The 23,205-nt window shown below is 43.5% G+C and overlaps 1 protein-coding gene across 1 annotated transcript; it reads left to right on the forward strand.

Annotated features, from left to right (window-relative positions):
• Window positions 1-6,091: 6,091 nt before the first annotated feature.
• On the forward strand, window positions 6,092-17,218 carry HSP90AA1 (heat shock protein 90 alpha family class A member 1). Its single transcript, XM_034768499.1, has 11 exons — window positions 6,092-6,249; window positions 8,125-8,283; window positions 8,384-8,750; window positions 9,413-9,546; window positions 10,800-11,108; window positions 11,815-11,980; window positions 12,331-12,521; window positions 12,694-12,841; window positions 14,481-14,749; window positions 15,913-16,246; window positions 16,482-17,218. Exons 2-11 carry the CDS (start codon window positions 8,125-8,127, stop codon window positions 16,589-16,591), a joined length of 2,187 nt encoding a protein of 728 aa, XP_034624390.1. The 5' UTR covers window positions 6,092-6,249; the 3' UTR covers window positions 16,592-17,218.
• Window positions 17,219-23,205: the final 5,987 nt, after the last annotated feature.

The raw sequence follows: 23,205 nt of genomic DNA on the forward strand, positions 1-23,205 counted from the left end.
ACAGCACAGCTGCAGCTGGCCCAGGTAAGCTGACTCTGGCTCAGGCTGCAGAGCTGTAAAATTGCTTTGTAGACTTTCAGGCTCAGGCTGGAGCTCAGGCTCCATAATCCAAAGGGGTAGGGTTGCAGATCCCCAGCTCCAGCCTGAGTCCAAATATCTACACAGCAATTTTACAACCCTGCAGCCCGAGCCCCATGAACCTGAGTTAGCTGATATGGGCCAGCCGTGGCTATTTAACTGCTGTGTAGACATACCCTATCTGTGTTCCTGTCTCCAAGTCTTGCACATTATCTCTCTGCGGAGTCTCCTCCCTACCTGTAAGGTTGGCCTCTGGAGGATTCTGTCTCTCTGTTCCCTGATGAGCTCTGTAGGGTCTCTGGGTGTTTGTCTGCTGGCTTGAGTCTCCTGTTCCTGTGGATCACTTGTCCCGGCCTCTTGCATAGTCACCTTGTATGACCTGGGTGCTGCTCCTCATCTCACAGCTCCATTTGTTCACTCCTGGTGTTTCTCTAATGGCTGGATCCTCACAGGAGTGCTTGTCTCCAGGGCTGGTAGGTTCTTGGCTGACCTGTCATATTCCAGTGCCTACTTTCTCTGATGGTCAGCCATTTCCTCTTGGTGGTATTGGTATCTCCCAGGCTGCAACATCCTCTTCATCGGTAGCAGGGTTTTGGTCCTTTGTCCCATCAGGCCTGTACTGGACTCTTCTGACAACCCTCTGAGGGGGTATGCCTGTTTGCCAAAAATGCTAACGAGAGGTCTGAATGTCAAGAAACAGTCTTGTGTAACAGCCTTTTAGGTATTTTCACAGCTGACTCCACTTTACCAGTACTCTGTGGACATGGCTGGGGAGGAGGTGTCGTGGTCAAGCTCCCAGATGCTTGTTCAAGTTCCTTGAATTCTTCCAAGGCAAAGGTCTACTGTAAATTAATACAGGGTCCAGAATCCCATATCTCAAAATGGGCTTTCAATTTGCCACCCACTGACTTTTTGTACCAGACATGTCATTCAAAATTTGAATAGTAGTCTACTGTAATCAAGTAGTACTTTTCATTGAAGGTAAATAAACCTGCTCCCACCTTTTACCATAGTCTATTAGAAAGCAACAAAGATTCCTGTTGCACCTTATAGACTAACAGACTTATTGGAGCATAAGCTTTCTTGGGTGAATACCCACTTCGTCAGTGCAGATCCAGACTAACACGGCTACCCCTCTGATACATGGTCTATTAGGTAGCTCATGTGGTAAGTCTTTCTGCTGGCAGGTGTTCACACCCTTCAATCGAGGCATGGAGTTGTGTATTCACTTCTGGCTGTTAAACATACTCTTGAGCCTATCTAAGACAGTTATCAACGCTCAGGTAAGAGGCTGCTTATTTATTTATTTATTTATTTATTTAGGCAAGACATCCTTATATAATGAAATGGGGACAACATTTTTCTGCCCTTGAAATATGACTCCATTCTGCATGTGCAGCTCATCTTTAATTTGAAAATATGTTTTTGGTCCTTGGCTTTTGTCTTCTGGACACCCTGCTAGTATTGCTCTCTTGACACCTGTAGTAGAATGTCCTTTTCCATAGCCTCTTTAATTTCCACCCATTTCGCTGTTGAAACTGGAAGTGCAGCATGTTAATGGATTCAATGTTCTGATCTCCCTTCCCACAACTTGCTGATGCTGGGTATATAGGCCCTACTTAGGGCATCAGCTAATGCTAGAAATCATCCTGGACAATATTTGATCTCTAGCTGGTAGTGGTAGAGGTTGATATGACTGGTAGTCATATCAACATGTGCTGCATTTCATTTGGAACACTAAGAAGGGGCTTTACCATGACTGTCTCTAAGGGTTTGTGGTCTGATTGCAGTATTACTGCATGGCTACAGGTGTACAGATGGAATCGTTCTGCTCCAAATATCACAGCTGGAAGCTCTTTTTCTGTTTGGGTGTACTCCTGTTCAGTCCCTGACAAGGCTCTGCTGGCATAAATGATCAGCTGCTCCTGCAAAAGAGCTATACCCAATCATTTCTCCAGTTCATCACATTGGAATGTTAGTGGCTCTCCTGGCTGGTAGTACCTCAGGAGAGGAGAATCCCTTATAACTTGTTTCAGCATGTCAAATGTTTGCTGTTAGGGACCTGCCCAGTCCCACTCCACATCCTGTCTCGTGGGCATTGGATACTGCCATCTTTTCAATGCCCTGTTGAATGATGTTCGCTCTATGTAGCTGTGGAACTTGCCCGATGGCTTCTCTACCACCACATTACTTTTTCTTGCTGCATTGGCCCCTATGAGTGCTACATTAGCTACAATACCCCTGCTGTATTGACTTTCAAGCTCCTTTGCATACTGGATTACATAGTGCCACTGGAATTTTCTTTCGTGGTAAGCACACAGGTTCCACTGTAGGGTCTACTTCCAGTCACAGCTTTCATCAGAGGCACCCATTGCCTTTGAAAACATCCCAATCAACTTTTAAAATTGTCTCCATTGTTCACGAGACTTCTCATTTTGCTTTTTGCACTTCAGCTATACAATGCTGATGCTGCACCATGATCAGATCCATGACTTGTACTAAATGTATTCCCCAAGGAGAGGGGGCCTGTGTTGCTTAACTTCTACTGCCACAAACCTCAGTTGGTACCCTCCATTATTTTTCAGGTTAGTTACTAAGAGCTCACACTTTCCTAGGGGCTGGAATTAGGCTCTCATTGTAAATTATTAGTGTGTGACTGCTGCTTTGTAATGGGTGTGCTCTAATCCAATTCATGCTGAGGAATCACAATGCAGGAACCTCCACTATCCAGCTGAAATTGCACACAGCATTTCTTATTACTATCGTTGCATCCACAGAGGTGGTATTCTCCCTTGTTGTTTTCCTGTCACTATGGCCTGAACCTGATATATGCTCCTAGACTCAAGGAGAGAGTCATAATGTCATCACAGCTGTCTGATGTGCCAACCCCTTCTTGTAAAAATCTGACTGAATTTTTGAGACCTTCTTCTGCTCTTACACACACTGCTAAAATGCTTCACCTTGCCCCATTCCTTACAATGCTGTCTTAGTGCAGGGCACTTCTCCTTTACTCACTCATGCTGTCTCCTACAGTAAAGGTATAAAATCCTGACCCCTTGCTCTCCTTTGCTGTTGTCTCACTGTATATGCCTCCGGGGCTGTTGGGCCTCATAGGGCTTTCATCCTTTTTGTTGAGGCTTCTGTTGCATGCCCCTGTCTAAGCATCTTTTCATAGATCATTAGGGTTGGAAGGGACCTCAGGAGATCATCTAGTCCAACCCCCTGCTCAAAGCAGGATCAATCCCCAACTAAATCCCCAGATGGCCCCCTCAAGGATTGAACTCACAACCGTGGGTTTAGCAGGCCAACGCTCAAACCATCTGTCTAATGTGAAATCGCCTACCCATAGCAGCCACTCCAAATTGGTGGTGACCCCAAATTAGGGAATCTATCAAGTCTCCAAAATTGCATGTAGCAACCAGTGTGTATAAGACAGTAACATGGGTGTTTAGCCTGGCCCCCTCAGATTGGTCTTAGTGTATAGGGTTTTTTTAATTACAAAAGAAAAAAATCACCTGCATTACTCTGTAGTTTTGTTCTGCTTTGGGGAGCAATAGTTCCCTAGGGCTGCTGTAATGCTTGAGGCAAGGGTAAGCTTCAGAGGGCTACAGACGTCGCTACCGTGTTCCCCAATAAGAGGGCAAGTCTGGACACAGCATGAACGCCTCTTTCCATTGGGTCTGTTGCTGGGCTAGGTTTGGGTCTGCAAACTCCAGTGCTCTAGGGAGTTTCTGATTAGTTCCATGGCTCATGTCACCAGCTGCTGCACTTCGATTGCTCTATCATTGGGCTGCTAACGAGTGAAGCTAGGGTGACCAGATGTCCTGTTTTTATAGGGACAGTCCCGATTTTTGGGTCTTTTTCTTATATAGGCACCTATTACCCCCCACCCTCTGTCCCGATTTTTCACATTTGCTGTCTGGTCACCCTAAGTGAAGCTAAGAGTGATACGGGTTAAGTTTAATAACTGGAACTTTAATAAAGACTGCGCACTGCTCCGTCCATCTGGCTGCATTGCCTCTAGCCCAACTCCTCACGTTGCCTGTTTCCCTGAATAACCGTTCCTCCAGGGAACATGGGTCTTCCGACTCCAGTTCCACTGATCATGATAGAATACTGCTTTCTCTTGTGCAGCTGAGATTTTAATAAATTCTACTTATCACTTGTAAAGTTAGTACACCGCTACCTCAATATAACGCCACCCGATATAACACGAATTCTGATATAACATGGTAAAGCAGTGCTCCAGGAGGGCGGGGCTGCGCACTCTGGTGGATCAAAGCAAGTTCGATGTAACGTGGTTTCACCTATAACGCGGTAAGATTTTTTGGCTCTGGAGGACAGCGTTATATCAAGGTAGAGGTGTAGTTGAATTCCTGACTCCTGCTATGTCATGTGTATCCATGTGCAAAAATCTGACAGCATTTTATCTAGCAGCGACTCTGACAATATCCCATTCTCATTGCCTAATTTATATTCCTCTTTCAAAGAAAGATTAGGTAGTTATAGTTCAACTAGACTTTCTGGCTCATAAAAACTGACACACAAAAAGCTACATAATTCGGTTTTGTACAACAACTGCTGCCAGCTACAGTTCAGAACAGCAACTTCATTTTATTAAAAAATGATTAGATTAAATTTATTCTGACTTACTCAAGGAATTTAGATACTCCTTTGTAATGAGAGCAGTGGTTATCAAACATTGCTGTATTATGGATCATTCTTTTGAACTAAACATCCTCCTGTGTCCCATATCACTTCCCATTGACAGTTATGAGACTTGAGAAAGTGGGAAACAGCACAGCTGCTTAGCAGTAGGGGCAGCACTTTACTCAGTCAAGCCACAATCAAAGCATAAGCCTTTGCTCAGTCAGGTATCCTTAACTGGGTCTACACTTCCTTAGGCTACCACTAGGCTTTATACCAGTGATGGACAAACTGTGGCCCATGGGCTGCACACTGCCTGTCAGGGTAATCCACTGGCAGGCCGCAGACAGTTTGTTTACATTTGCACATCCGCCCACATCTCCCAGTGTCCATGGTTCGCTGTTCCCGGCCAATGGGAGCTGCGGGAAGTGGCGCGGGCTGCAGGGACATGTACAGGTTTGCGCAATGCAGCGTTGCACGGGTGGGTGGCGTGGCCCAGGGCCATGCAACGAAACATGGACTGGGGAGGGGGCGCTGCAGGGCCATGCAGTATAGCATGGGGGGCACCCCGAGGGCATGCAGTGAGTATAACGTGCAGGTGGTGCCTCAGGCCAATGCACTGAAGTGTGGAATGGGTAGCATGTGCCCCAGGGCTGTGCACTGCAGTCTGGCATGAGGGGGGGTAGCACCCCAAGGCCATACATGAAACGTGGCCTGGGGGGTGCCCCAGAGCCATGCATCATGGTATGAGGAGGGGCGCCCTATAGCCGCGCAGTGAAGTGTGGCAAGGAGAGGGGCGCCCCGGGGCCGTGCAGAGAAACGCGCACAGACCCTGAGGGGAAGGGCAGGCGGAGGCGATGCTACCCCGCCCCTCCCCCATCCGATCTCTTGGACGTTCTGATGCGAGGGGGAGGGGTGGGAATGGTGAGCTTCTGGCTGCTTCTAGGACTTTCTGAGGGAAGCGGGGTGGGGGAGGAAGGCAGAGCAGGAGAGGCGGAACTTGGCAGAGGGAGAGTCTAACGGGTGCCGCCTCCTTCTAGGAAGTTCGGAGGGTGGGGATAGGATGGGGCGGAGTTCGGGTTTGCAATGAATGAAGTCATCTTGCGATTTGCGCAATCCCCCCCTTTCCCAAGCCAACCGATGACAGTTGATCTCGCGCAAGCGCATTTCACACCCCTTCAGAGGTGACTGTTGGAAAGGGAGCGCGCGCGCGAACCGGGCTCCGGATGGCGCATGCGCAGTCTCCTCAGCTAGCTTTGACAGCGAAACGCGTGCGCAAACCGAGAAATTTCGTTCTGGCACATGCGCATTTGTTCCCCAGCGGCTGCCCCCCCGCCCCCTCCCCCCGTGATGAGGGTTGGAGTCGCCACCCCCGTGCCTGTCAGTGAAGGTTCCCGATGGTTCTGGAAGGAGGCGGCGCCGGGGGTATATAAGGCGGGCGGGAGGCGACGAGTACCAGCGCTGTAAGTGCGGAGAGGGAAGCACGGTTAACCGAGAGGAGCAGCTACAGCTATCGCCGCTAAGGTGAGACGCGGAGGCAGCAGTGACCGGAGGATTTATCGGAGGCTGGACCTCTCAGCGGCTCCTTCTCCGGCCGGCGGGTGGGGGGTGACTTGGGCTGAGGCGGAGGTCCGTTCGCGCCGCGGAACGGAGACAGGCGGCTCTGCTCGCGGGACCCGCGCTTGCAGGGCCGTGTAAGGGCTGCAGGCAGCGCCTGCCGAAAGAGCCCCCCGCAGAGCGGTGTCTGGCGTGGCGGGAAGTGACCCCTAGGCGGCTGTGCGGGGACTCACGCTTGTCTGGGGCGCTGATGGGAGCGGAGAGACGCGGCTCCTAGAGGAGACTGGCTCCCGCTTCGCACACGGAGCGGTCGGGGACGGGAGGGGACCGGCTCTGGCTGCGCAAGGGCGGTGATGGGCTCGGACTCGGGACGAGGCTGGCTCACGTGCGGGGGGGGTGGAGAAGGGGCTGTCGGGGTAGCTCGTGTGGCTGCGGGGGTCTAGCGGGGGCGGGGACCGGCCCCGGAGGGGGGGGTGTGTGCAAGGGACTCGCTCTTGCGGCGAGTGGGTGGGGAAGGAAGGCTCTGGCAGTTTCTAGAATCTGTTCCTGGCCGGAGGCTGTAGGGGGCGCCGTGACCCCGTTTCTTGGGAGGGTGAGGCGCTGATGCCTCCCGGTTTCCAGCTCTGCCTGTTGTAAACTATACCAAGTACCCACCGCGGGGGGAGGTTGGAATCTGAATTTGACCCGGTTCTCCGTGGATATTTGTGGTGCATCTTACAGCGCTACTGCCCTGGAGAAGCACATTGCTAGGGAGGTCTCCCTCTGAGCTTTACGTAGATTTGGTTTAAGCCGGTACTGTAGCAGTTAAAACAAGGATATGACACTGGCACTGGGCTCCCCAGACTGGCGAAACCTGTTCTTTTGCAGCTAAGAAGTAATAAATGGATTATACCAAATTTATCTCTTCTTAGAATTGAAGTATAGTACCATTGCCTGGGTGAGGGGTATGAGCAACAAAATGCCACATTGTCTGTTAAACAGTCAATGCAGTTGCACATATATATCTTTGGGTTGTATGAGCTATGCTGCTCTGCAACCTTGAGGCGAGAGCTTCCAATTTGTGACTAATCACTCAGCAAAAAAATTAGATGACTGCTGGAAACAATACTCCGATTGTGAGTTGAACTTACTGTGAGTTGAATTTAAGGGTATATGTGTAGGTATGTTTGGCAAATCATTTTCTAGTCCCAAATGTTGTATAAAGCTAAACTTAATTGTTGGAATTTTGGTTTAGACTATAATGTTAACTGCATACAGTATTCAGTCCTTGATTGGAGGGAATGATAGTCCCTAGATGCTCTGGAAACTCATTTAGATTTTTTTGACTTGTGTAAAAGTACATATTTTTTTAGACAAACAAGGCAGAACATCTAGAAGCCAATTCAAGTATTCAACACAGTTTCACTTTCTTCTCCTTTTCTAAATGGCTCCTGCAACTCTGAGGATGAAGAATCCTGAAGGATTCACAATATTGGCCTTACTGCCTATCATGCATTTTTAAGGAATGGGCAAATTGCTGCTGAGGTACTTAAACCTTTGTCCTCCTGAGGAGCAGAGAGTTGTGCTCATCCATCACTGCCAGGTCTTTCCAGATAAGGGGTATAAGAATTGGAGTTGGAGTGCTCTTCACTGCCAGCAGGAAGAGAATATCAACTGGGGTTCTCTTACTTAGTCTGATAGATAAGTCATGCTCTCAACAACCCTTCTATCCCAAAGTGGTGGTACTTGTTAAAAGAAGTCTTAGTGGTTGAACATAAAACAGGTGAAGAATACTATGTAATTGTTTTAAGAGCCATTCTACAGAGCTGTCTTTTAGATCTACAACTTCACTTATTTCTACAGATGCCAGAAGCTGTGCAGACTCAAGACCAACCAATGGAGGAGGAGGTGGAGACCTTTGCCTTCCAGGCTGAAATAGCTCAGTTGATGTCTCTGATCATCAACACTTTCTATTCCAACAAGGAGATCTTCCTGAGAGAGCTGATTTCTAATTCATCAGATGTAAGTAATGGAAATAATTAAGTGACTAGCAGCCAGTGACATTGCTACCTAAATGCAAGTAGTGTGTTGAGGGGTCTGAGAGTTGCCTCTTGTTTTGTAGGCTCTGGATAAAATCAGATATGAGAGTTTGACTGATCCAAGCAAACTAGATTCTGGAAAAGATCTGAAAATTAACCTCCTTCCCAACAAGCATGATCGCACCCTGACCATTGTGGATACTGGCATAGGGATGACCAAAGCTGATCTGGTTAACAACCTGGGTACTATTGCCAAATCTGGCACCAAAGCTTTCATGGAGGCATTGCAGGCAGGTGCAGATATTTCCATGATTGGTCAGTTTGGTGTTGGCTTCTACTCTGCCTACTTGGTTGCTGAGAAAGTAACAGTGATCACCAAGCACAATGATGATGAGCAGTATGCTTGGGAGTCTTCTGCTGGAGGATCATTCACTGTAAGACTTGATAATGGTAAGTACTAACATTCTGTTGCACAGGTAGCTTTAAAGCAGCCCCTCATTCATGTGTTTCCCCATATTATGGAAGGGTTTTGAAGATAGAACAGCAGTAGCATACGGTATCATGTTAGACTAAACTGCAGTTAAAACAACTGCTCCTCAGGGGTAGTGTTTCTTAACCTCTGCTGCAAAATTGATTCACAGTTGTAAGTAAATTACAATGGTAGTGCAGCAGTGCTCCTTCATTTCTCTTGTGAAAAGGATAAGAATGTGAGGTAGTGGTTCAGATAAGAAACTTCTATTTCAGAGGATAGCTCAACTACAAAGGGAGCTGGGAGCTGTTTGTATGCTGCAGGGATTGTAGGTAGGGTGCATATCTTGTATTAAAGATCATGTGATCTAAAGGAGGGCTAATACATTATTGTAAAAGCGTGAGTGCAGGTGACCTTCCTGACACAAGGAAGTAAGTATAAAAATACTATGTAGATGTGGGTGTACAGGAAACCTGTGTCCCCCAAATAAATTGGGGACATAAATAATGTGGATAAATTTAGGCATAAGGTGCTTAATTAGAATCTTCTGATCAAGATGAAAAAACCTGACTAGTTAAACTGGCACCTTGCTAAACACACTTTTACTGGTGCTTGCAGTAAAGCTCTCAAATCTTTATTCTAGGGGAACCTCTGGGCCGGGGTACGAAGGTTATTCTGCATCTTAAGGAAGACCAGACAGAGTACTTGGAGGAAAGACGAATCAAGGAAATTGTGAAGAAGCACTCGCAGTTCATTGGTTATCCAATTACACTCTTTGTAAGTGTTCAGGTTGGAATGCTAATAGTAAATTAAACTAGTAAAATTAATCACTTCATAAAATGACCACATTATAATGTTTAGTGGTACAATAGAAGGTTTAGCCATAGTATCTCAACAGTACAAAATTTTTATTCTAAAGTGATACACCAGATTAAAAATCATTAATATACTAATGTGTAGTGTGTATAGATAACATTTGAATAAGTATCTTTTGTTTTTCTTCACTTGCTGTTGGGGACTCCTGCCAATCAACAGTGCTGTCAGACCTGGTTCTCTTCATACATGGAGTCACAGAATAGAGTAAAAGATAAACGTGATGGGCACTGAGTGACATAACACAGTACATCATTAAAGATGTACTGTTAAACCTAATGGTTTCAGTAAACTTTAGTTTCATATACAGATGTTTTCTGTTTGGGGGTTTATTTTAGCAATTTCTGAGTTGTGTAGCTGTCCAAAGACTAGGGTTTTTTCAGGGTCTTCTCTTGGTCTATACTGTAACAAATTAATTTCTTTAATGTTCCCTGATGCACTTTAACATGTTTCAAACCTTTAGTGTGCACCAGCAGGGTTTATGTGGAACAATTAACATGCAACTCATTAGTGTGATTTAGAAATGACACCCTTGTAGTCTGTATTAGTGCTCTGTGTAGACAGCCCCTTAGAGACAAGTAACCAGTTCTGATGTTTTTCTGATCTTTATTGGATACAAGAAAAATGAAATCTGGATTGATCAGAGCTGTTTTGTTTCTGTTCATCAGTTGAAACTAAAAATCAGAAGCCCTCCTTACAGAGCATCCTTAAAGTGACTTAAATGACTTGATAAATATTTCTTCTTCTGCCTTTTTTAACAAGGCTTTCACCAAATAAACTTGTTTCCCCCTCCTCCCGCCACAAACCATGTCTAGCTATTCAGGATTGTGCTGTGCTACTACTTTTTGATTTATTCTCTTATGCTTAAACACTAGGGTGCTAGGTAACAGAAAACCAAGTGCAATAGTTACAATTGTCTCCCCCTTCATTTTTATCGCATTTCTACACTAAATCTTTAATTAGAGGTTAGGAAGAGCAAGGGGGAGAACTTGGTGGTTGCAGTGCGTGTGTGTATAAGGTATCCAAGATTGCTGTGACAATCAAGCCCCAAACTGGTGAGGACGTGGGCATGCATGGAAAGATTATTATCAGGGTTTCTAACTCATGTATAACATGCTGTGATGTCCATCTTCCACTTAAATTTCTAATCTTTTTAGGTGGAAAAAGAGCGGGATAAGGAAGTAAGTGACGATGAGGCAGAGGAAAAGGAAGAAGAGAAAGAGGAAAAAGAAGAAAAGACAGAAGACAAACCAGAGATTGAGGATGTTGGCTCTGATGAGGAGGAAGAAAAGAAAGATGGGGACAAGAAGAAGAAAAAGAAGATTAAGGAGAAATACATTGACCAGGAGGAGCTCAACAAAACCAAGCCAATCTGGACCCGGAATCCAGATGATATTACAAATGAGGAATATGGAGAATTCTATAAAAGCCTGACCAATGATTGGGAAGACCACTTAGCAGTGAAAGTAAGTAGGACTTGTCTCTGAAATCGAAATGGCTACCTCAGTGGATCCTACCTCAGTTGTGTGGTTTGGGTATTGTCTAGGTTCCTTTTTTTAATAAAAAGACACCTCAGTACTTGAAGAGACCTTTCTGCTTGGCTGAGGGTGATGAAAGCTGCAGTATATGCCTACTAAAACTGCTGTAGCACTCAGTGTAACTGAATATCCTAAAATTAGAAAATACAAAGTTATATCTCTTGATTTGTGCACATCTGAAACAAAGTAGAAAGTATAGGCCTTGTAAAACCAAGTTAAGTTATTAAACATAATGTAGGCAGCAGCATTTATCTCAGGCGCTGATTGGTAAAGTTTTTCTACAGTTAGGAATTGCCTTGGCAATCAAGGTGAATACATGCAAAACAAACTAAATAATGGATGGTAGGTTCTTATGGAACCACAGGAGCCCTGCCTAAAGAGAATGGGAACCTCCTGTAGAGCTCAAATTCTACAGTATTTGGAGAACATCCCTTCCACTAAGAGCTACATACTGGTGGAGACTAGGGGTATACCTTGATTGAGAGCAATGACATTTTATTAGTGAAGATGTCAAGAATGTCTCTTGGATGTCATAGCCCCAGCTCAGTGAAGTGGCCATGAATGTCTTCCAAACTGTGTAAAATGCATCAAGCTAACTTAAAAGATTCTTAAACCATGTCTTACTTTCTTGCAGCACTTTTCTGTGGAAGGGCAGCTGGAATTCAGAGCTCTTCTGTTTGTCCCAAGACGTGCACCCTTTGATTTGTTTGAGAACAGAAAGAAAAAAAATAACATTAAATTGTATGTACGCAGAGTCTTCATCATGGATAACTGTGAGGAGCTAATTCCTGAATATCTGAGTAAGTAGGCCCTTGTTTGAGAAGTAACATTCCTCTGAACTCCTGTCATGTACACCGGTGAACAAAAGGCTTTCTAATAGAAACATCTTTTGTGAGACCATAAATAGTGACCAAAATAAGATTGTCTTTTTCTTTAAGATGTGAATGTGGACGAGTAAGACAGAACAATGAAGAGGGTTGATTATCTATCTGATTCTTTAAGGTTTTAGAGAAAAGGAACTCTCTAATTTAAAAAAAAAAAAGTCCTAGACTATATATTTATTTGGAGCATATCTAATTTATTAAGATTAATTTCATTGTAAAGATCTTTCTCTTAGTTTGCAAGATTTGACACCCATACTTTCTTACAGACTTCATGCGGGGAGTGGTGGACTCTGAAGATCTGCCTCTAAATATTTCCCGTGAAATGCTGCAGCAGAGCAAGATTCTGAAAGTGATAAGAAAGAACTTGGTCAAGAAATGCTTGGAACTCTTCACTGAATTAGCAGAAGACAAGGAGAACTACAAGAAATTTTATGAGCAGTTCTCTAAAAATATTAAGGTTAGTGACCCTTTAGTATTTTAGCAAGAACTTGTCTCTCTCTATTTTGCATGGTGGCCTCTATCAAATGATTTATATTATATATTTTTTTTATTATTGGCACTTGCACAATATGAGCATGTAGTTTGAAAAGGTGAGGGTTTTTTTTAATATATATTTATTTTCCCCCCAGCTTGGCATACATGAAGATTCCCAAAACCGAAAGAAACTCTCAGAATTGTTGAGGTACTACACTTCTGCATCTGGTGATGAGATGGTCTCTTTGAAAGACTATTGTACTCGGATGAAGGAAAACCAGAAACACATATATTACATTACAGGTAACTCAACTGCAATTACTTTCAGTTTTGGCTTTTAAAAGCTTCTGAATGTACTAGACCTTTGCTTGCTATTTAATGACTCTCAGGCAGGCACCGGAACTTGTGCCATAGGTAGTTCATAGCTTCCAACTTGTCCTATCTGTCTTTTAAATAGTCTTGCTGTGGATTGGCAGTTCTTGCTCCATAGGATATCATACCACATGCTGTCACAATACCACTGCATGTTGGGATTAGTCTATAATTGAACAGATGAGTCAGCAATACAAAAACATGTGTGGCATTTCATAAGGGTGAGTGTCTCTAACTTAAAACTATTTTCTTTAGAAGTATGTATTTATTTAGACAGACAGACATACCCTGTCTGAAGTAAGGTTATTGCATTTAAGCCCTTAGTAGGTATATGCAGGTGAACTCCACACAACAATATCTTTGCATGTTGGAAAATGCACAAGGAGGCAAGCTACATGGTGAATATCTCTCTTCTGAGCATCTGATGGAAACTTAATGACAAGCATCTGTGTTCTAAATGTCATGCTTGAGTATTTTTCGTACTCTGAGTTGAGACATCTGTGGGTCTTTGTTCCCAGTCTCATGTCAAGGAATCATGTAGCTGTGTTTTGAGAGAAGCAGCCCTGGGCACAAACAAGGTTTCTAGTGGTATTCATATGGCCCCAATTTATACCTTGCAAACATTCCAGTCAGGAATGCAGCTGCTAGGGAGCCTCTGAAATAACAGGAACAGTCTCCATTTTTTGGCTATTCCTTATCTTTGAATTTACTTCCCTTCCCCCCCCCCCCTTCGGGGGGCAGGGGACAACAGTGACAATGAAGTAGAAGTTTTTTGTGATAGTCTCAAACTTTAACTCAACACACTTAAATTGGCTTCTTATCGTTCCTGAGGTACTTCACCTAGTGTTTGAGAATGTCTGTCTGAGAAATTGGAGATTAAAAGTACAACATGCTACATTCATGAGCTGTGATCTCTTCTGGAGTAGGTATTGCCAATCTGCAGCTGCTGTCCTTCAGCTATGGATTGCTAGGCCTACATGATTAAGGGACCAGGTGTAGCTTATCTTTCATCCTGATAAACACCCAGATTTTAAGAAGTTTATTTAAAAGGGTATATGTGGCTTAGCATCAAAATCAAGTGGCCTTAGGCAAATGGCTTCAAGATTCTGGATTTCATGACTAGGTTCAGTGCTGCTCAAGGATAAGCCTGAGCCTGTTGAGGGAGCAGGTGCAAGCCTCTTTGCAGAGGACAAATAGGAAAGCCAATGTCCTTTCAGGGTTGTATCTGACACCTAGGAAGGGAAACTCCACTTTTCTAAGCAGTCCCTCAGACTGCTGGCCTCAGGGTGGCTCAGTAGTGCACTTCACAAGCTATTCTAGGCACCTTAGGCTGAAGTTGCAAGGCCCCTTTCAACAAGCACCAAAACAAGGTTAGCATTTTAGCCAGTCTTCCATTTCCAGTAGTCTGTCCAGAACAACCTGACTGTTTGCTGCTCCGTTGCTCTTCTGGGACAACTCAAGCTTACTTAAATGAGAATCTCAGATACCTAGAGAAGGGACAGTTTTCTATAGTCATCTACTGTAGTCAAGTAGTTGTGGCTTAAGTTGAAAAATGGAATTCTTCTTTCAGGTGAAACCAAAGATCAGGTAGCAAACTCTGCTTTTGTGGAACGCCTTCGCAAACATGGTCTGGAGGTAATTTACATGATTGAACCTATTGACGAGTACTGCGTGCAGCAGTTAAAGGAATTTGAAGGCAAGACCTTAGTTTCCGTAACAAAGGAGGGTTTGGAGCTTCCAGAGGATGAAGAGGAGAAAAAGAAACAGGAGGAGAAGAAGGCAAAGTTTGAAAACCTCTGCAAAATCATGAAAGACATACTTGAAAAGAAAGTGGAAAAGGTATGAACATCTCACTGTTTGTAGGCAGTCTTAACCCAACTGTTACATCACTCTTCTGATTAGTAAGCTCTTACAGGCTACTGGGAGCAATGGTCTAGCTGTTAATGAGACAGCCTTTAGTCAGCCATGTTCCTAGCATTTAAGAGTTCTAGCACCACAAATAGACTAGCAATATAATTCCTGTCTCATATGGAACACTTTCTCACTTCTCAGGGTTAAGTGTGTGTTTTAAGGCAAGGTGAAGAATGAGGAATGTGTAAAATAAACTGTTCTACTTGGTGTAGCTTGGCAGAAAGTATTTAATACTCCATGTCTTGTACTAAAATTACTAGCAGTTTTTTTTTTTTAAATAAACTATAGAACAGGGGTAGGCAACCTATGGCACATGTGCCGAAGGCGACACGCGAGCTGATTTTCAGTGGCACTCACACTGCCCAGGTCCTGGCCACTGGTCCGGGGGGCTCTGCATTTTAATTTATTTTTAAATGAACTTCTTAGGGTTTTAAAATGTTTTATTTACTTTACATACAACAATAGTTTAGTTATATATTACAGACTTATAGAAAGAGACCTTCTAAAAACCATTAAAATGTATTACTGGCTTGCAAAACCTTAAATTAGAGTGAATAAATGAAGACTCAGCACACCACTTCTGAAAGGTTGCCGACCCCTGCTATAGAATGATCAGGCAATCTGTGTGCCCCTTATCTCTTCAGATGCAAAAAAAAAAAAAAAAATTAAAAAATTAAGGCATGACTCAAACACTAAAGTCAATTTTTTTCTTGTATCCAACAGTAGTAACTAGCATATAGTCTGTCTGTACAGTGGTTACTACTTCCTCTTCCCCCACCAAAAAAGTAGGGTTGGAACATGTAGTTTTATAATCAGTTTGTCAAGTGGTGGGAGATGCTTTGGTTTCCAATCAGAGTGAAACAAGATTAGTCAGTTACTAGACTGTCCATTGGACTTTTAATAGTTAAAGTATCCTCAAATTCCACTTTATGATGTGGATATACAAATGTTGATTGCATCATAGCTTCTCTGTATTTTGTCACTTGGCTTATGCAGGTACTCTAGAACAATTGCTGCAGTTCAGCATATCTAGTATCTTAAACCCTACAGAAACCAACTTTGTGGTAACAACTAATGCTTCCACTCAACAGGTTGTGGTCTCCAACCGTTTGGTGACTTCTCCATGCTGCATTGTAACAAGTACATATGGCTGGACTGCAAATATGGAGAGGATAATGAAAGCACAAGCATTGAGAGACAACTCCACAATGGGCTACATGGCAGCAAAGAAACACCTTGAGATAAATCCTGACCATTCCATCATTGAAACACTAAGGCAGAAAGCAGAGGCTGACAAGAATGACAAGTCAGTGAAGGATCTGGTTATTTTGTTGTATGAAACCGCGCTCCTGTCCTCTGGTTTCAGTTTGGAGGATCCCCAGACACATGCTAACCGTATTTATAGAATGATCAAACTTGGTCTTGGTAAGTAAGCCTGTTCAATTTATAATCTTAGTTCATGTATATTTGTTGTCCTTGGGAGGAATTTAATGGTTGTAGATCAACATTTCCTCTTGTCCAAATAACTGAGGGTGCAGTTGAGTAATCACTCCTGCCTATGATATGAAGGACATAGAAATTGTTTCTGTCCTGAACTCTGGTATTAGAGATTAAGACCATCTGGAAATACATTAATTGTACAATCGTGTTTTTTGTACAGGCATTGATGAAGATGATGCTGTTACAGAAGAAACTAGTCCAGCGGTTGCTGAGGAGATGCCACCACTTGAAGGCGATGATGACACTTCACGTATGGAGGAAGTGGACTGAAATAGCCAGCTAGCTTACAGAAACTTGTGGCTGTTTCCTTGGCTAATTTGAATAAGTTATATTTTGTATATTATGAATGTTACCTGCCAAAAAAATTGACATGATCTGTATTCCCTCTTTATATTTATTTTCAAAGATGTTACCTTTTTTTTTTTAGCTAATGTGAGATATGAAGGGAATGTGTTTTTCTTGGTGCATTAACACTGTAACACCCTAGACAGGCAAGGAAGTGATTCTTTTGTCTATAAGAGCTGGTTGCAGATGGCAGGGGTTTCAGCTTGTTCTTTATTGCCAGAAATATGGGAAAAGTAACTTAATGTGCTATCTGGATGTTTAAAAGTTGTAATCTGTTATACAGCTCCTCACTCACTAAACATGTCTGGCATACGGTACCTAGTAACTAGGTATCTAGAAGAGCTGAAATATTTGGGGAAGCTTTAACCCCCCTGCTCCTATGTTTCAGAGTCTTGATGTTAAAATTTGTCTTTTTATACTGTAAAAGGATTTTGGATTGCACTCTACCATAGAATAGAATCCACTGTAAATCTCTTGTGATTTATGCAACTCTGCATGTACAGTTCAACCTTAGAGCTGTCTAGGAATAAAAGTGTTATGAATGAATCTTCATTGTGAGGGAATGCAAAGTTATTTCACTAACAAGTGTGGCAGTCATACTAATTGATTCTCTGGAGACAAGTGAGCCATAATTGAAAGCCAGCTTGGGACTCAGAGCTCCAGCCAGGGTGGAGACTTGTGCTGTGGTCCCTGCCCAATGATTCCAGATCTGGGGTGGGAGGGGCTGAAAGCAAGGAGCAGGGCATGGCCTTGGCCAGAAGAAGAGGGGCAGGGGCCTAGACTCCCCAAAGGGAAACTTCACACACTGCCCATGGGTGATGGATTCTACCTAAAAGTGTGTGTGTGCCGGGGGGGGAGGAGGGTATGAAGCCATGCCCCCTCGGTAGCCCAACCCCTGCCACTCTTCTTCCCCTGGTACACACCCTCTGGCCAAGCTGAAAAACATAGCTGGGCCAGGGACCCCAGACACCTCCACTGGCCTGAGAGGGAGGGACCCAAGAACAGCCCCCAGCCTATGTCCCTGTTCCTCTGGCCCCCAACCTAGGGCAGGTGGAGGGTCTGCAGCTGCCCACGTGGTTTACCCCAACCCAACTCCAGCTTCCATCCTGGCCTGGGGGCAGCACCTCAGGAGGCCGAAGAGCTGTAGCCAGCCATGGTCAGAGCCACCTTTGCAGCTGTGGGGGGCTGCAGACCCTCCATCTGCCCTGGTGCGAGGCTTGAAAGCCTTGCAGATCTTACACTTGTCCCAGTGATGAGTGTCTCCCAGACACCGGAGGCAGGAGTCATGGGGGTTGCCTGTGGGCATAGGCTTAGTGCAGGAACTACAGGGTTTGAAGCCCTGAGACATCATTCCCTGAAGCCAGTAAGGGTGTGTATTGGAGGTGGAACCCCCCCAACCTGCTAAGTAGTGAGACTATAACAACTAAGAACTGTGAACTATTAATGAACAAAGGGAACTATTTACAGAGAGTAACAAGAGCTAGGGATTAGTGGGACACTTGCAAGCAGGAGACCACTGTTCCAACAACTGTCACTGGTGGTAAGAAGGAACTGAAGGGAGGGGTCGGGCCAGCAGGGTCATATATAGAGCACCATACCAGCACCACTCCAGGGGGCTCCACAGCCAGCCTGACGGAGCTGCTAGGGAAAAGTTTCTGACAGCTGTGCACACAGTGCATGTGCACACCTAACTGGAATAGATATGAGCAACATCTCAAAGAACAAGTTACAAAAGGTGGGTAATCATTTTTAATGGAAGGTTAATAACTTTTTTCCTCAGGCACCCATAGCAAGATCACCTTTCCCTCACAGACCTCTGGAAGGTTCTCATCCAGAAGGCATCTCATGTGTCCAGTCCAGAGAGAGAGCAGGAGAACTTGAAGGAGGCAGACCTCCAACCTGTCCTGAGAATGATCTTGTCTTTCCAACCCAGCTTGACAATGGAACTTCTCAGGAGAATAGTCAATGCCCTGGAAATTCTGGTTGAAGTGCTGCAAGACTAGTCTCACAACTTCTCAACATTCTGCACTTATAGGTCCCTGGTGGAATGGCAATGCCAGTAAATGAAAGCTGGTTGGAACCAGCCAAGGACCTTTGGCAAACCCCTGCCTCCAAGGCTCCCACCTCTAAGAAGGCAGACAGGCACTATCAAGTCTCCTCCAAGGGCTCTGAATATTTCTACAACCACCTGCCACCAGACTCTTTAGAGAGACAAAGTGTATGGGGTAATATCTGTTATTGGACCAACTTTTGTTGATGAGAGAAAGACAAGCTTTTGAGCCACACACAGCTCTTCTTCAGGTCTGAGAAAGGAACTCAGGGCATCACAGCAAAATGCAAGGCGGAACAGGTGGTTTAGCATAAGCAATCTGTTAAATGGTTAAAGGGGGAAAAAATGTTTAATAGAACCTCCTTCAATCCCTATAGTGCATTGGCCCTTCACACTTCTTTTACCACAGCATCCAAGCTCATTTCAATCCTAAAATGCTTTGAAAGCCTACAGACAAAAGAAAGTTGACAATTCTTAATTTAAGAAAATAAGTAAAAATTACACCAACAAGGTGAGGAAAGTAGAAATGGGATACTTGAGGATGAGAAATGTCACAACATAACAATAAAACATTCTCTAAGACATTAATAGTGGTGATAAAATATCTTTATAATTCCTTTTTTCTCTGAAGGCTGTATGAACAGTTATATTAATTCAAGAGACTTAATCTCACTAATTTTTGCTTAACAATTAAACATAGAATTTTAATCTTATATTTGAATATCCTGTATGTAGGTTTAATTAGATCACTGACACTGCTTAAGGTGTTTTGTAGTTGAATATATCAAAACCCTTCTTCCCTTCATAGTCAAGATATCCTATTTGTACAAAGTGATGTCACAGTATCATCTGTAACATCACATTCTGTTGCCGCAGTAATAAATCTGACATCAAAACAGATGACTTTGGCTTTTGATGACTAAGAAGATAGTTTGTACAGCAAAAAGATCCTGTGTGCGTATGCATTAATTAGCAGTTCTGGGAACTAGGATGGAAATAATGATTGAAAGGTAGGATTATGCATGCAAACGTTTCCTTCTTGGTGATGCTCAAATGTTTAAAACAAAGGTATTAGAATGCTTGATTTGTTTCAAACAGTTTCTTAGATAATTTCTCCAAATTCTCTCATTGGCTGAAGTGGTCATTTACTAAAATTGGATGAAGCATATTCACAAGGCTTATTATAACACAGAAGCTGAAACTATGTTTTAACTTATAAAAAACAGTAAGCTAAAGAAGCCAGATAAAATGCTATCAGAACAAGAGACTCAGAGCATCTGTGAATTGTCATGACATATCTCTTGTCAAACATTATGCCTGTTTTGCTAAATGCCTTCTGAAACAAGGGAAGAGGGGTGAGGGGAAGGGACTGGGGGAGAGATAAGGAACCATGGAGTGGAGCAGGCTGGCAGGTAGAGAAACTGTACCAATAAAGCAGGAGCTCTTTGAGGCCATGGTAGATAGGATACAAGTTTCAGGGATCGTGTGGGGCTGGGTGATAATGGCACTGGTACCACAGGTTTGGGGCGGGCAGCTATGGATGGTGCTGGGATGCAGTGTCTGCAATTGGGATGTAACAGCCCCACCTCTGGGGATGTAGTAAGTAGTGAGCTCTCCTGGGCATCAGTTGCATGTTTTAGGCTCAGGAAGATAGAAGTGGCACAGGTAAAAGGAGGGGGTGGTGATAGTGTCATCTCATTTCTGGAGAATAAAAGTGTGTGAGATTTGAGGATGTGCTCTGCTTTTTAGCTGTGGAAATCAAACCTTTTAAACACTTCATTAATAAAAGGCTTAAAGTAAGTGGAAGATGAACATGTTAGGCTGGCATTAAAGGAATTAGTGTTTGGTTATTTAATTTGTTAGGAGGGTTTCTTTAACAAAACTCCTTTTCCCCCTCCTGTGTATTATACTCTTGTGATCTAATGGAGTCCACTAAAAATCCAGACTTTGTAGCAAAACTAACACATAAATGCATGGTAAAATCTTTTAAAATTATTGACTCTCTCTCTCTCTAGTGAAAAATACTCCTAAAATTTATCCTCTAGTGTGTTGAGATTTAAAACTTGCACAGTGAATTGGAAAATGCTGAAGACATCTATTTCTAGTTTTCTTTGCTGGTGGACTGATGACTTAAGCCTTTACCTCCATGAAAGTTGATTCAGATGTGAAGCACGAGAAGAAGGGAAGAAACCAGCTATGTTCTATTGGAATAGTTAAAATGTTGAGCAGTAGGTGGTGGCCCATGAGTGCAGATTAAAACCTCCACAGGAGATGAACCTAGACTATGGAATTTACTCCTGCAAGAGATAAGAATTACCACAGAGCACCACTTTCAGAACTAGATTCCAAACTAATTTCTTGAACTTCACTTTCCCTTCTTAAATTCTTCCTAGATACATAAGAAAGGCCATACTGGGTCATAACAATGATCCATCTAGACCTGTCTCTGACAGTGGCCAGTGCCAGATGCTTCAGAGGGAATGAACAGAACAGGGCAAATTCGAGTAATCCATTCCGTCACCCAATCCCAGTTTCTGGCAGTTGGAGGTTTAGGGACACCCGAAACATGAGGTTGCATCTCTGACTAGCTTGACTAATAGCCATTGATATTCCTACTCTCCATGAATGAATTTACCTACTGTAATTATTTTTTGAACCCAACTAGAATTTTGGCCTTCACAACAGCTCCTTGCAACAAGTTCTACAGGTTGACTGTGCATTATGTGAAGAAATACTTCCTTTTGTTTGTTTTAAACCTGATGTCTATTAATTGAATCGGATGACCCCTAATTCTTGTGTTACACAAAGGGGTAAATAACACTTTCTCCACACCATTCATGATTGTATAGACCCCCTTACTTGTCTCTTTTCTAAGATAAACAGCCCCAGTCTTTTTAATCTCTCCTCATATGGAAGCTCTTCCATAGCCCTAATAATTTTTGTTGCCCTCCTCTGCACCTTTTCCAATTCTAATATATCTTTTTTGAGGTGACCAGAACTGCACAAAGTATTCAAGGTGTGGGCATACTATGGAGATATCCTATCTCCTAGATCTGGAAGGGACCTTGAAAAGTCATTAAGTCCAGCCCCCTGCCTTCACTAGCAGGACCAAGAACTGATTTTGCCCCAGATCCCTGAGTGGCCCCCTCAAGGATTGAGCTCACAACCCTGGGTTTAGCAGGCCAATGCTCAGACCACTGAGCTATCCCTCCCCCCTAGATTTAGATAGTGGCATTATGATATTTTCCATCTTATTATGGATCCTTTTTCTAATGGTTCCTAATATTCTGTTAGCTTTTTTGACTGCTGCTGCATATTGAGTGGGTATTTTCAGAGAACTATCCACAATGACTCCAAGGTCTCTTTCTTGAGTGGTAACAGCTAATTTAGACCCCATTTTTTGTATGTATAGTTGGGATTATGTTTTCTCATGTGCATCATTTTGCATTTATCTAAATTGAATTTGATCTGTCATTTTGTTGCTCAGCCACACAGTTTAGTGACATACTTTTGTAACTCTTCACAGTCAGCTTTGGGGTTTATCTTGAGTAATTTGGTATCATCTGCCAATTTTACAACCTCACTGTTCACCCCCTTTTCCAGATCATTTATGAATACGTTGAACAGCACAGATCCCATTACAGATCCTTGGAGGGGACCTCACTGTTTACCTCTTTCCATTGTTAAAGCTGACCATTTATTCCTACCCTTTGTTTCATATCTTTTAATGTATCAGTGATCCATAAGAGGACCTTCGCTCTTAGCCCAGGACTGCTTAGTTTGCTTTAGAGCCTTTGGTGTGGGACCTTGCCAAAGGCTTTCTGAAAGTCCAAGTACTCTATCTGGATCACTCTATCTGGATCACTTTTATCTATATGTTTATTGACATCCTCAAAGGATTCTAATAGATTGCTGAGGCATGATTTCCCTTTACAAAAGTCGTGTTGATTCTTCCCCAACATATCGTGTTCATCTAGGTGTCTGATACGTCTGTTCTTTACTATAGTTTCAAGCAGTTTGCCTGGTATTGAAATTAGGTTTAGTGACCTGGATTAATTGCCAGGAGCGCCTCAGTAGCCATTTAAAAAAAATCAGTATTACATTAGTTACTCTCCAGTCATCAGGTACAGAGGCTGATTTAGGCAATAGGTTACATACCATAGTTAGTAGTTCATATCTGAGTTCCTTCAGAACTCTTGAGTGAATACAATCTTGTCCTGGTGACTTATTACTGTTTAATTTATCAATTTGTTCTTAAACCTCCTCTACTGACACCTCAATCTGGGACAGTTCTTCAGATCTGTCACCTAAAACGAATGGCTCACATGTGGGGATCTCCCCCATATCCTTTGCAATGAAGACCAATTCAAAGAATTCATTTGGAGTCTTTCACAACGGACTTGTAATCTTTGAGGGGTCCTTTAGCACCTGGATCGTTCAGTGGCCTCACTGACTATTTGGCCGGCTTTCTGCTTCTGATGTGCTTTTA

This window comes from Trachemys scripta, chromosome 4, assembly GCF_013100865.1.
Source record: "Trachemys scripta elegans isolate TJP31775 chromosome 4, CAS_Tse_1.0, whole genome shotgun sequence".
Taxonomy (NCBI): Eukaryota; Metazoa; Chordata; order Testudines; family Emydidae; genus Trachemys; species Trachemys scripta.